The 13,452-nt window shown below is 44.5% G+C and overlaps 1 protein-coding gene across 3 annotated transcripts in view; it reads right to left on the minus strand.

The window, feature by feature from the left end:
• The window catches only part of acox1 (acyl-CoA oxidase 1), a 59,940-nt gene extending 46,488 nt beyond the window's left edge, over nt 1-13,452 (minus strand). The window contains exons 1-2 of one of the 3 annotated variants that reach the window (XM_033044533.1): nt 13,262-13,452; nt 9,667-9,826 (exon numbers count right to left, since the gene is read on the minus strand). In XM_033044533.1, the coding sequence (XP_032900424.1) occupies nt 9,667-9,826; nt 13,262-13,370 (269 nt within the window). In that variant the 5' untranslated portion in view covers nt 13,371-13,452. The remainder of the gene's footprint in view (nt 1-9,666; nt 9,827-13,261) is intronic. The other 2 variants (XM_033044532.1, XM_033044534.1) reach the window with 2 other exon arrangements.

The following is a 13,452-nucleotide window of genomic DNA, read 5'->3' on the forward strand; positions in this document are numbered from 1 at the left end:
TTCTACTGCCATCCTTGTCTGGAAGCATATGGCTTAAGCTCGTGTAGTTTCCACTGCTGAGTGGTTCTTTTGCATGCAGCCCCAAGTAGAAGACTACATGATGAGGTCAACACTACCACACCCAAATCCACACAAACTTCCAGCAAGTGGCAAACTAAAGCAGGAAAGCATGTTCCGCTTCTGTCCATAACAGACAAATTTTGATTCTAAATTCAGCAATGCTACTTTCTCCACTGTGACGACCAGTTAAATCATTAAAGACTAGGAATGGGAGATTCCAGATATGCTACAGCCCTTGATGTGCTCAACGATGAGTTAAGAGGCAGAATTGCAAGAATCTTTGCACCTTCCTTTTCCAGAGAATCAATGTTATTGAGGAAACCAGATATCTCAGGGGTATCTTTCCATGCCTGAACCACTTTTTCTATTACTAAAAACAGAAAGCATGGCTGAAAAGTTAGTATCAATAATCTTGGTATATTGCAAAAAGCCAAATGTCTCTGATCATATTGATAATCCAGAAATAATAAATGATGACTGGTCATTGAAACAATAATCTACATTACTAAATAATGTATCCACATCTCAGCATTTCAATCCATAATGCACCATAAAGAGCACTAGACAATGATCAAATGTCTAAATTACTTACTATCAGAGAAAATGCTAAACAAACCAACATTGGTTGTTCTGGTTCAGGATTACTCACTAATGGACACCTTTTAAGGATAGCTCTTTCAAAATTTCCCAGGTCCCAAAAACAGTTCGCCAAGTTATGTCCTACAGAAATTAAAGTAAACTATGCATCAGGAAGAATGAGATGAGAACCGTAATGGACACATTGCACTTATACTACAACCTAAGATGAAAGGAGAGAGAAAACAAAAAACAGAAATCTCCAGATGCGGGAAATCTTAAATAAACCATTGCGCTGAAAATACTCAGCACACTAGACAGCATCCGTGGAGAGAACAAGTCATTGACATTTTACCAATCACCAAAACATGCACTCTCTCTCCACAAATGCTCTTTCACATGCATTTTTTCATGATTTTGTCTTTATATTAGGATGAAAGTTTAAATGGATCGGAGGTCATCCATATACTCAAGAACATCATGGAAGCAGGTGGAACATAATGCAAGGTACACAAAAATGCTGGAGAAACTCAGCAGCATCTATGGAGCGAAGGAAATAGGCGACGTTTTGGGCCGAAACCCTTCTTCAGACTGATGGGGGGTGGGGGGGAGAAGGAAGGAAAAAGGGAGGAGGAGGAGCCCAAGGGCGGGGGGATGGGAGGAGACAGCTCGAGGGTTAAGGAAGGGGAGGAGACAGCAAGGGCTAGCAAAACTGGGAGAATTCAACGTTCATGCCATCCGGACGCAAGCAACCCAGGCGGAATATGAGGTGCTGTTCCTCCAATTTCCGGTGTTGCTCACTCTGGCAATGGAGGAGACCCAGGACAGAGAGGTCGGATTGGGAATGGGAGGGGGAGTTGAAGTGCTGAGCCACCGGGAGTTCAGGTAGGTTATTGCGGACTGAGCGGAGGTGTTCGGCGAAACGATCGCCCAACCTCCGCTTAGTCTCCCCGATGTAAATCAGCTGACATCTAGAGCAGCGGATGCAGTAGATGAGGTTAGAGGAGATACAGGTGAACCTTTGTCGCACCTGGAACGACTGCTTGGATCCTTGAATGGAGTCGAGGGGGAAGGTGAAGGGACAGGTGTTGCATTTCTTGCGGTTGCAACGGAAAGTGCCCGGGGAGGGGGTGGTACGGGAGGGAAGGGAAGAATTGACAAGGGAGTTGCGGAGGGAGCGGTCTTTGCGGAAGGCAGACATAGGGGGAGATGGGAAGATGTGGCGAGTGGTGGGGTCACGTTGGAGGTGGCGGAAATGGTGGAGGATTATTTGTTGTATTTGCCGGCTGGTGGGGTGAAAGGTGAGGACTAGGGGGACTCTGCCCTTGTTGCGAGTGCGGGGATGGGGAGAGAGAGCAGTGTTGCGGGGTATGGATGAGACCCTGGTGCGAGCCTCATCTATGGTGGCGGAGGGGAATCCCCGTTCCCTGAAGAACAAGGACATTTCCGATGCCCTGGTGTGGAACGTCTCATCCTGGGAGCAGATGCGGCGTATGCGGAGGAATTGGGAGTAGGGGATGGATTCTTTACAGGGGGCAGGGTGGGAAGACGTGTAGTCCAGATAGCCATGTGAGTCAGTTGGTTTGTAGTGTATGTACATAATGCAAGATTGGGTCAATTTCAGCATTGCTCAAAGGAATACAAGGCAACAATTTAAGGGGTCTGTGTTAACATCAGCTGAGAGTGCATTGGGTGAGAGTACACTGGGTGAGACCGTGCATTGAGTAAGCGTGTGCACTGGGTGAGATCAGCATCCAACTGCAGTTATGAGTTACTCATGGCAAACTTGGATAAAGAATAGTCAAAATCTAAGCACTGCTCCACAACTCTTGTCTGTCTGTCAACGCTCGCCCGTCCGTCTGTGTTCGTCCACCCTCGTATACGTGCCCGGGTCGGCCTGCCTGTGCCAGTCCGTTCAGGCTCGCTCGTCCGGCTGTGTGTCTGCCCGCGCTCGCCCGTCTGTCTGGCCGTCCGTGTCTGTCTGTCCACCCGTGTCCGTCTGGATTTGTCGGGGGGGGGGGGGGATTTGTAAGTCTGTCGGTGGGGGAATGCAGGGACACCGAACCACTGCCTGTTTCCTGCTGTGGTTATCATACCAGATGTCCCATCCCAGGTATTAACGTCCTGCCCTTATCATTAGTGAACGGACATTAATCGGGTCAATTTGCCAGCCAGCGCGCTTAACCACCTCAGCTTGCTGGAGTCTTGCCAACTCATAAGCAGTGTCCACCGCCCGGTTTTCCATCTCTGCTGCTCGTGTTCTGGACATCTCAACCGCCTCTGATAGAGTCAGTGAGCGCTCTTTTAACATCGGTTTTGTCTTATAGGTTTTTAAGATTCTCATGTTGAGATCTAACTATTGCCAGCAACAGCCAGAATGTTCCTTTGTGGCTCCCCTTTTTCTCGGGGAACTGGCGCTCTTTTAGCTGTGTCAATAAATGATGTCCGATTGTAACATCAGGATTGGTGTTTAGTGCATCGGACAAGTTGATGGGTGTCCCGGCCAGAGGCACAAACCCACCCTGGAATCCGACAGGTTTCAGGCTCCACTGCTTTCTTGAACTTAAGCATTACTTATTACTAAGCGGCTGTTATTTGAATCCTGCCGACTACGCCAAATGTTGTGTTCGATAAATCACCGGATTCACACAAAAGAGTTTGATTCGCGAAGTAATTTATTACACCACTAAATAAGGCACATACACTCACGTATCCCCGAATATCCCCGTACGCATTCGCAAACCCCGAGTACACTGCGGGATATTCCTGTTCTCGATCACCTGGCATCATTCTCAACACGGTCCAAGGCTGGTGCTCTCTCCCCGAAAGGGAGCATAACACCATTCTTGATTTACCTGATTTACATCGGCGAGACTAAGCGGAGGTTGGGCGATCGTTTCGCCGAACACCTCCGCTCAGTCCGCAATAACCAACCTGACCTCCCGGTGGCTCAGCACTTCAACTCCCCCTCCCATTCCCAATCCGACCTCTCTGTCCTGGGTCTCCTCCATTGCCAGAGTGAGCAACAGCGGAAATTGGAGGAACAGCACCTCATATTCCGTCTGGGGACCTTGCGTCCGGATGGCATTAACATTGAATTCTCCCAATTTTGCTAGTCCTTGCTGTCTCCTCCCCTTCCTCAACCCTCTAACTGTCTCCTCCCACCCTCCCATCCACCCGCCCTCGGGCTCCTCCTCCTCCCCTTTTCCTTCCTTCTCCCCCCCCACCCCCCATCAGTCTGAAGAAGGGTTTCGGCCCGAAACGTCGCCTATTTCCTTCGCTCCATAGATGCTGCACCCGCTGAGTTTCTCCAGCAATTTTGTGTACCTTCATAACACCATTCTTTATGGGCAACATCTCTGGAGAGAATGAATGGGCGACGTTCACCCATTCCTTCTCTCCAGAGATACTGCCTGTCCCACTGAGTTACTCCAGCTTTTTGTGTCTATCTTCGGTTTAGACCAGCATCTGTAGCTCCATCTTACACCACGCGTCTCTCTGTGCTCGCCCGTCCGTCTGAGCGCAAATCAACTCCTACCTCGACAAAAACCTGGACCCACTGCAGTTTGCCTACCGCCACAACAGATCAACAGTGGATGCGATCTCGCTGGCTCTCCACTCCGCTCTGGACCACTTGGGACAACAAAAACTCATATGTCAGGCTGTTATTCATTGATTACAGCTCGGCATTTAATACAATCATCCTCTCCAAGCTGGTTTCCAAGCTCTCAGATCTGGGTCTCTGCACACCCCTCTGCAATTGGATCCTCGACTTCCTCTTTCAAAGACCACAGACTGTTCGTATTGGTGGAAATGTGTCAGCCTCGATAACAATCAGCACGGGAGCACCTCAAGGCTGCGTGCTCAGCCTCCTGCTGTACTCACACTATACTCATGACTGCGTAGCCGGTCATAGTGCGAACTGCATCATCAAATTCGTTGATGACACCACTGTTGTGAGACGTATCACTGATGGGGACGAGTCAGAGTATAGAAGTGAGATCGACCGACTGACCAAATGGTGCCAGCACAATAACCTGGCCCTCAACACCAGCAAAACCAAGGAACTGATTGTGGACTTTGAAAGGGGTAGGATGGGAACCCACAGTCCCATTTATATTAACGGGTCGATGGTGGAAAGGGTCAAGAGCTTCAAATTCCTGGGCCTGCATATTTCTGAAAATTTCTCCTGGTCCAAGAACACTGATGCAAAGAAAGCATATCAACACCTCTGCTTACTGAGAAGATTACGGAGAGTCGGTATGTCAAGATGGACTCTCTCTAACTTCTACAGGTGCACAGTAGAGAGCATGCTGACCGGTTGCATCGTGGCTTGGTTCGGCAACTTGAGCGCCCAGGAGCAGAAAAGACTGCAAAAATGAGTAAACACTGCCCAGTCCATCATCGGCTCCGACCTCCCTTCCATCGAGGGGATCTATCGCAGTCGCTGCCTCAAAAAGGCTGGCAGTATCATCAAGGACCCACACCATTTGGCCACACACTCATCTCCCCGCTACCATCAGGTAGAAGGTACAGGAGCCTGAAGACTGCAACGTCCAGGTTCAGGAATAGCTACTTCCACACAGCCATCAGGCTATTAAACTCAACTGAAACAAATCTTTGAACATAAATAGACCATTATCTGTTTATTTGCACTTTATCTGCTTATTTATTGATGTGTGTATATATTTATATAATGGTAGATGGACTCACTGATATGTTCTGTATTCATGCCTACTATATTCTGTTGTGCTGAAGCAAAGCAAGAATTTCATTGTCCTATCTGGGACACATGACAATAAACTCTCTTGAAGTCTTGACATGACTTGGTAATATGGATTCAGAACTGGCTTATTCATAGAAGACAGAGGGTCATGTGGAAAGTAGATATTCTGGCTGGCCGTTTGTAACCACTGACCAGTGCAGTTCCACATGTAGTTAAAGTGCACATTATCAGGTTTTATTAAAGGGCATTTTTATACATTTTGGTTTCACCATGTAGAAATTATAGCTGTGTTTAGACATAGTCCACCATTTCAGGGCACCATAATGTTTGGGACAAGTGGCTTCACAGGTGTTCGTAATTGTTCAGGTGTGTTTAAATGCCTCCTTAATGCAGGTATAAGAGAGCTCTCAGCGCCCAGTCTTTCCTCCAGTCTTTCCATCACCTTTGGAAACTTTTATTACTGTTTATCAACATGAGAACCAAAGTTGTGCCAATAAAAGTCAAAGAAGCCATTATGAGACTGAGAAACAAGAATAAAACTGTTAGAGACATCAGCCAAACCGTAGGCTTACCAAAATCAACTATTTGGAACATCATTAAGAAGAAAGAGAGCACTGGTGAGCTTATTAATCGCAAAAGGACAGCTGATGACAGAAGAATTCTCTCCACAATAAAGTAAAATCCCCAAACATCTGTCCGACAGATCAGAAACACTCTTCAGACTTCATGAACAGAAATACAGAGGCCACACTGCAAGATGCAAACCACTGGTTAGCTGCAAAAATAGGATGGCCAGGTTACAGTTTGCCAAAAAGTACTAAAACAACCACAGTTCGGGGAAAAAAGGTCTTGTGGGCAGATGAGACGGTGAGTAACTTATATTAGAGTGATGGCCTGAGCAAAGTATGGAGCAGAGAAGGAAATGACCCAGATCCAAAGCATACCACCTCATCTGTGAAAAATAACAGTAATGGGGGTGTTATGGCCTGGGCATGTATGGCTGCTGAAGGTACTGGCTCACTTATCTTCATTGTGATACAACTGCTGATGGTAGTAGCATAATGAATTCTGAAGTGTATAGACGCATCCTATCTGCTCAAGTTCAAATAAATGCCTCAAAACCCATTGGCTGGCGGTTCATTCTACAGCAAGACAATGATCCTAAACATACTGCTAATAAGTTTTACAAAGCTGAAAAACGGTCAATTCTTAAGTGGTCAAGTCTATCACCCAATCTGTACCAATGCCTTTTATATGCTGAAGAGAAAACTGATGGGGACTAGCCCCAAAAACTATTGCAAAGGATATGCAACAAAATATTAACAATTACTATAATTTGTTGTATGCTGTAATTTCTACATGGTGAAACCAAAACGTATAAATATGGCCTTTATTAAAATCTGACAATGTGCACTTTAACCACATATGATTTTTTTCTATTATAAATCTCAAATTGTGGAGTACAAAGGCAAATAAATAAATGATGGATCTTTATCTGAAACATCATGGAGGGCTCTGTATATGACCTTGACGTAAATGCAGATGGGTTAGTGATTAAGTTCAGTGACGATACCAAAATTGGAGGAGTTTCAGACAGTGAGGAACACTGTCCAAAGATACAGTGGTGATAAACCAGTACGTATTTTGTTTTTACATAGTGGTGGGAGGCTAGAACACATTGCCAGGAGTGTTGGAGGCAGATACAATAGTGGCATTTAAGAGACTTTTAGATCGGCAATGGTATTGTATGGAATAGAGGGATATGGATCACATACAGGCAGGCGAGATTAGTTTAATTTGGCATCATGTTCAGCACAAACATTAAAGGCCGAAGGGCCCGATGTTGTGCTACGTTCCAATCAGAAGAGTATTAAAATATTTGATCTTGCACATTGACAGTCGACATTAACTGTTCAAGTAATTCATATGCTCAGCATTCTTTTCAAAAATCATACAAATACAATGAAGCTTGGTAAAAGGTTGTACAGAGACGTAACCACACTGTTTGAATGCAAGGGAAAATTGGGATTATTTGCCCAAGTAAGGTAGCAAAAATAATATACGAACATGGCAGCTCCAACAGTCTTACACCCAGATCCTAGGTTGCCCTTGGCTCTAAATTACAATACTCACTTTAACAAAACAATTTATTTGATTCAACAAATTTATAACCTCAAACTGAACTGCCATAAACAGTGAGTCATCACTGATTTAATCTGATAAAATGTTTGACTCAATCTAGAGGGCAAAGGACAATTCATACATGAGACAGATACTACGTTTACAATATCGCGTGGACTTATGTAAATTTCTATTTCTCACCAGGGACTAGATCGTATAGAACATCTGGACTGCCCCCCAATAGCCATGACGTGGTTAAAAAGACCCAAGGACACCATCAAAAGATGGAATTTAATTAATAATTAAGATAATCAATAATTAATCTGACAGAAAGTCATCTTAATTTCAAACCAATGTCAATAATTTAGGTGTTCTCTTTCCATGTACTGGATGAAATCTCAGATTACCATATGTTCCCATATTAACCTACATTGACTTAACATCAAATCTATAATTACATATCACCTTCAATTCTGCTCCTAGTGATTGATATGGCAGTATAAATTTTATCTAAACATTAATACACCTAGTCTAGTTTGCGTAACTATCTGAATTACTGGGATAATCACATTTTAATACAAATTAGCACGACTGCAGACTTTAATGGACAGGTGATCAGTGACTTGTTCTGCGGCATTGGGTTAAAAAAAAAATTTGTAACCTTTGAGTGGCTCAGCAAGCAAACAAATCTTTGCCTGCTGGTCTATGCAAACCTCAAGGACCATGACCCATGTCACTTCTGTTCTATTCCAAAGCACACTGGTCTTTCTGTCAACATCATGATATTTTAAAGCACAGACTACAGCACTGACTCAATGTGGACATTTTTCATCAACTAAAGTGAAATCTCTGCAGAATTCTTATCAGGAATAAATTTTCCAACAGAAAGTTTGTAAAACACGTACTGTACACTAAGTGGCTTTGAGTCACTCCAGACAATAGAAGATGGGAGTCAACAACAGCAAGGCCATTCTGTGCCTCAATTTGGTAATTAAATAAATGTGTGGACGTTTAGGATTAAATCAAAACCACATTCATGGTCTATGAAGCATCAAAATTCTCTATCCTGGCTCTTTTTCCCCCCACTGGATTTGTGGGATTCGAGATTCAAATACAGGGTAAGATAGTCATCATTGATATAATGTGGCAAAGCTCAAGGATTTATATAGCCTATTTCCATTTTCTAGGTTAATTGGTTCACATCGTTTGTCAAAAAATTACTACCCGAATCAAACCTGCATTAACCCGCAAAATGATGGATGGGGGGCAGGCAGTGTAGCGAAAGCAGTAGGAATAAAAGCATAGACTATTTTCTAAATAGGGGGGAGAATTCAGAAATCGGAGGTGCAAAGGAACTTGGGAGTGCTGGTTCAGGATTCCCAAAAAGTAAATTTGTAAGTCAAATCGATAGTAAGGAAAGCAAATGCATTGCTACCATATATTTTGAGAGGGTTAGAATGCATAAACAGGGATGCCCTGGTCAGACCACATTTGGAGTATTGCAAGCAATTTTGGGCCCCATATCTGAGGAAGGATGCATTGGCGTTGGAGAGGGTCTTGAGGAGGTTTACGAGAATTATAGTTATAATTTGAAGGCACTTGCCCTGTACTTACTGGAGTTGAGAAGGATGATGGGGTACATCATTGAAACTAACCAAATAGTGAAAGGTCTGGATAGTGTGGATTTGGAGAGGATCTTCCCACTAGTGGGAGAGTCTAGGACCAGAGGTCATAGCCTCAGAATAAAAGGAGATGAGGAGGCATTCATTTAGTCAGTGGGTGGTGAATCGTTGCCACAGACAGCTGCGGAGGCCAAGTCAATGGATATTTTTCAGGCAGAAATTGAGATTCTTGATTAGTATGGATGTCGGGGGTTATGGGCGAGGGCAGGAGAATAGGGTTGAGAGGGAAAGATAGATCAGCCATGATTTAATGGCAGAGTAGACTTGATGGGCCGAATGGCCTAATTTTGCTGCTAGAAATTATGAGTCCAAAGAAGTCTTTCCTGATTTTGCTCTGTCAGGGCTTAGGTTTAATTACAAAGTTCTGAATTTCCTTAACCCTTGATCGCCTGTTAGAGGGAACACATGGCAAGTATGCCCGAGAGCAGATGTTTCCCACCAATACTTCCTGCTGGGAGATGCGGACAAACTACATCGATGAGCTTTCTACAGCACACACACCTCTTGAAGAACATGATTTCCTCTGGATTTGAGATGTCATGCTCTCGGATCTTCCTCACCATCACGGAGCTTTTCCTCACAGCTACATCATATCGCTCACTACAGGTCATGAAGTTCAGGTCTTCGTGTTGGAACTCAGGATCGTTAAGTGCAAGCGCTTCTAAAATACAAGGAAAATAAGCACACAGGGATCAGCATATGGGAATCCAATTTGGCATGTAAACACAGCTCACAGAGGTTGATCAGCAGCAAGAGCCTTGATCACTGGGTCAACCTTCGCGTAATGGACCAGGCAATATTCCTCCTCGTTTCTCACTTGCATTCCAAACGGACTAATTACCAAGCTATTTCCACAGTACTATTTCCATACCATGACCACAAAGCTCTGGCTAAAGCAAAAACAAATGCATCATCCCATGGTGAAAATACAGTCAAAATATAATACATTTGGTTGGCTATGGATAGAAAAAGTAGTAATTAAAGATAAAAAGCTAAACATTTCAGGGAAATAACACTGATCAAAGCCGCGATACTACGTTAAAAGTGCAAAGAATCCTATTTAGGCATAGGAGGATGCTTTACAGTATCCAAAGGCTTGACTTTGCTGATATGAATATCGAATCGATGTGGGCACAAGGTGAGAAAATGCAGCCACGGTACAGATTAATAGCAAACTGGCAGAATTGCAGTGCTGATTTAAGGGGCCGAATTGTCCAATTGTGTCATGCAGCATTGAAACAGGCCCTTCTGCCCAATTTGCTGATGCCGTCCAAGATCCCATCAGGCCCCGGGGACTTGTCCACTTTCAAGAGCCTCGGAACCACCTCCTTCACGATCTCAAACTGCTTTAGCATAACTTGTGTATTCATGACTTTGATCTTGCTGTCCTCCAAGTCTTTCTCCGTGAATACAGATGCAAAATACTCATTTAGTACCACACCTACATCATCTGATACCAAGCACAAATTATCTTTGAGTGGTCCTATCTTCTCCCTGGCCAACCCCTTAACTTTAACTACGTATAAAAAGCCTTGAGATTTTCCATAATCCATCTCGCCAATGACATTTCATGGCCCATTCTGATCACCCATTTGAGTTCTTTCCTACACGCTATATGTTTCTCATAAGCTTTGTCTAATGCCACCTTCTTAAACCTGACATACTCCTCCTGACCACGTTTACAACCTCCTTGGTCATCCGTGGTACAGCTTGTGGAGCCACTGCCTCACAATACCAGAGGCCAGGGTTTAATCCTGATCTCAGAAGCTGTCTGTGTGGAGCTTGCACGGTCTTCCTGTGACTGCATGCGGTTTCGCCTGGTGCTCTTTATAACAAGTGGAATCGAATATAGGAGCAAAGAGGTCCTTCTGCAGTTGTACAGAGCCCTAGTGAAACCACACCTGGAGTATTGTGTGCAGTTTTGGTCCCCTAATTTGAGGAAGGACATTCTTGCTATTGAGGGAGCGCAGCGTAGGTTTACAGGGTTAATTCCCGGGATGGAATTTGAGTATAGAAGCTGGGATGTAATGTTAAAATTGTACAAGGCATTGGTGAGACCAAATCTGGAGTATGGTGTACAATTTTGGTCGCCCAATTATAGGAAGGATGTCAACAAAATAGAGAGAGTACAGAGGAGATTTACTAGAATGTTGCCTGGGTTTCAACAACTAAGTTACAGAGATAGGTTGAATAAGTTAGGTCTTTATTCTCTGGAGCGCAGAAGGTTAAGGGGGGACTTGATAGAGGTCTTTAAAATGATAATAATAATAATAATAATAATCTTTATTGTCATTGTACATTTAAGACAACGAAATTCTGTTGGAGCAGTCCTCCAGCTGCACAGGAATATAAGTATAAAAATACAATTTAAAAAAAAAGAACTATTAAAAAATTTAACTATAACCATAAACATACAGGAGTATTGGTGGGTGTGTGAGAGAGAGGGGGGGGGATCAATGTGGGAGGGGGATAGAGTTCAGTAGTGTCACAGCTCTATGGTAGAAGCTGGGATAGAAGAGGGATAGACAGAGTTGATGTGGACAAGCTTTTACCTTTGAGAATAGGGAAGATTCAAACAAGAGGACATGACTTCAGAATTAAGGGACAGAAGTTTAGGGGTAACATGAGGGGGAACTTCTTTACTCAGAGAGTGGTAGCGGTGTGGAATGAGCTTCCAGTGGAAGTGGTGGAGGCAGGTTTGTTTTTATCATTTAAAAATAAATTGGATAGTTATATGGATGGGAAAGGAATGGAGGGTTATGGTCTGAGCGCAGGTATATGGGACTAGGGGAGAATACGTGTTCGGCACGGACTAGAAGGGTCGAGATGGCCTGTTTCCGTGCTGTAATTGTTATATGGTTATAAGTATATATTGTACAGAAAGAACCAATTCAATCATACAACATTGGTACTAATCCTATATTAATTATTAATCATGTTTATTCTTCCCACGTCCTAATCAATCCCTCTCTTTCCTTCCCCCGCCACGGCTGCACAATTGTACTTCTCGCCTAGACTTTAATTTAAAGTGACCATTTACCATTCAAACTTCAACTGAAGTTATCCAGAGAATAAAGAGGAAGAAGATTGGACTTTATTACCTTCCATCACAGTGAGGAATGTGGGGAGCTGCTGTGGTGGATGTTTATGTTAACTTTTATTTTATGTGGCTGTGTGTCTTGTTGCTTTTCACTCAGTATGGCTGTATGGTAACTCAAATTTCACCGTACCTTAATTGGTACATGTGTCAGTAAACTGACCTTGAAACCTTGAAGTTTGCTCAGAAATGCACAGGTGACCATTCAGGCTAGTTACAGATGGCGTTGCTAACTCTATTTGTGTCATTTAAATCTCTAGGAACCAATAACTAGTTTAAAAAAGTGCAGGAGTAACTCATCAGGTCAGGCAGCATCTCTGGAAAACCTGGATAGGTGACATTTCAGGTCAGGACCCTTCTTCATCGGTGCTATGTGGTTACAAGCGAGGAAGGTGGACATATATTCAGGCACTCCCCGACTTATGTAATAGGCGACTTACATGAACTTAAGCAATTCTTTAAGTCCATTGCTTTATTTCAGAGTTGTGTGTCTCGGTGGTAGTGCACTATTAAACATGCAGCTGTTTCCACACCAGTTAGATATTCTTGTGGATGCCCCACCATGGTCTCCCTGTTGGAGATCCCATGTGGTCTCCCACTGGTGCTACATAGTACGAATAGTAACGTTACACATACACAGGAGCACTTCTGAGTACCACTTATGTAACATCTTACTCACGTAAGGGTCTGTGGGGTGTAACCCTTACATCAGTGAACATCAGTATTAACAATCCGGATGGTAATCAGCAGGGAACCCAGCGCCGACCCAATGTCCCAATCCCCCCTCCAAAGTTCCTCTCACCATCTTACGTCTGCTCCTCCTCCCACCACACATCTCCTCCATCTCCTCATCCACCATCATCTCCTCATCCACCATCAGCTCCTCATCCACCATCACCTCCTCATCCACCATCTACCCCTCCATCTACCCCTCCATGTCCTCCCCCCACATTCCCTTCTTTGTCTGTTCTCCCGCTGACTCCGGCCCCCGGTTCTCACCGATCTCCCGGCGCCGCCGTGTGTTCTCGGGCCCCCCATCCAACAGCTGTGTGAGGGCCTCGGTGCGGAAGGAGGCCGAGTCTCGCTCCCTGCGCAGATCTGCGTTCATGGCGATGGCGGCTCCGGCTCCGGCTCCGGCTCCCGCTCCCAGTGCGCCCCGCAACCACCAGCACCAGCGCCACCACCGCGCG

This window comes from Amblyraja radiata, chromosome 26 (assembly GCF_010909765.2).
Source record: "Amblyraja radiata isolate CabotCenter1 chromosome 26, sAmbRad1.1.pri, whole genome shotgun sequence".
NCBI classification, from domain to species: Eukaryota; Metazoa; Chordata; class Chondrichthyes; order Rajiformes; family Rajidae; genus Amblyraja; species Amblyraja radiata.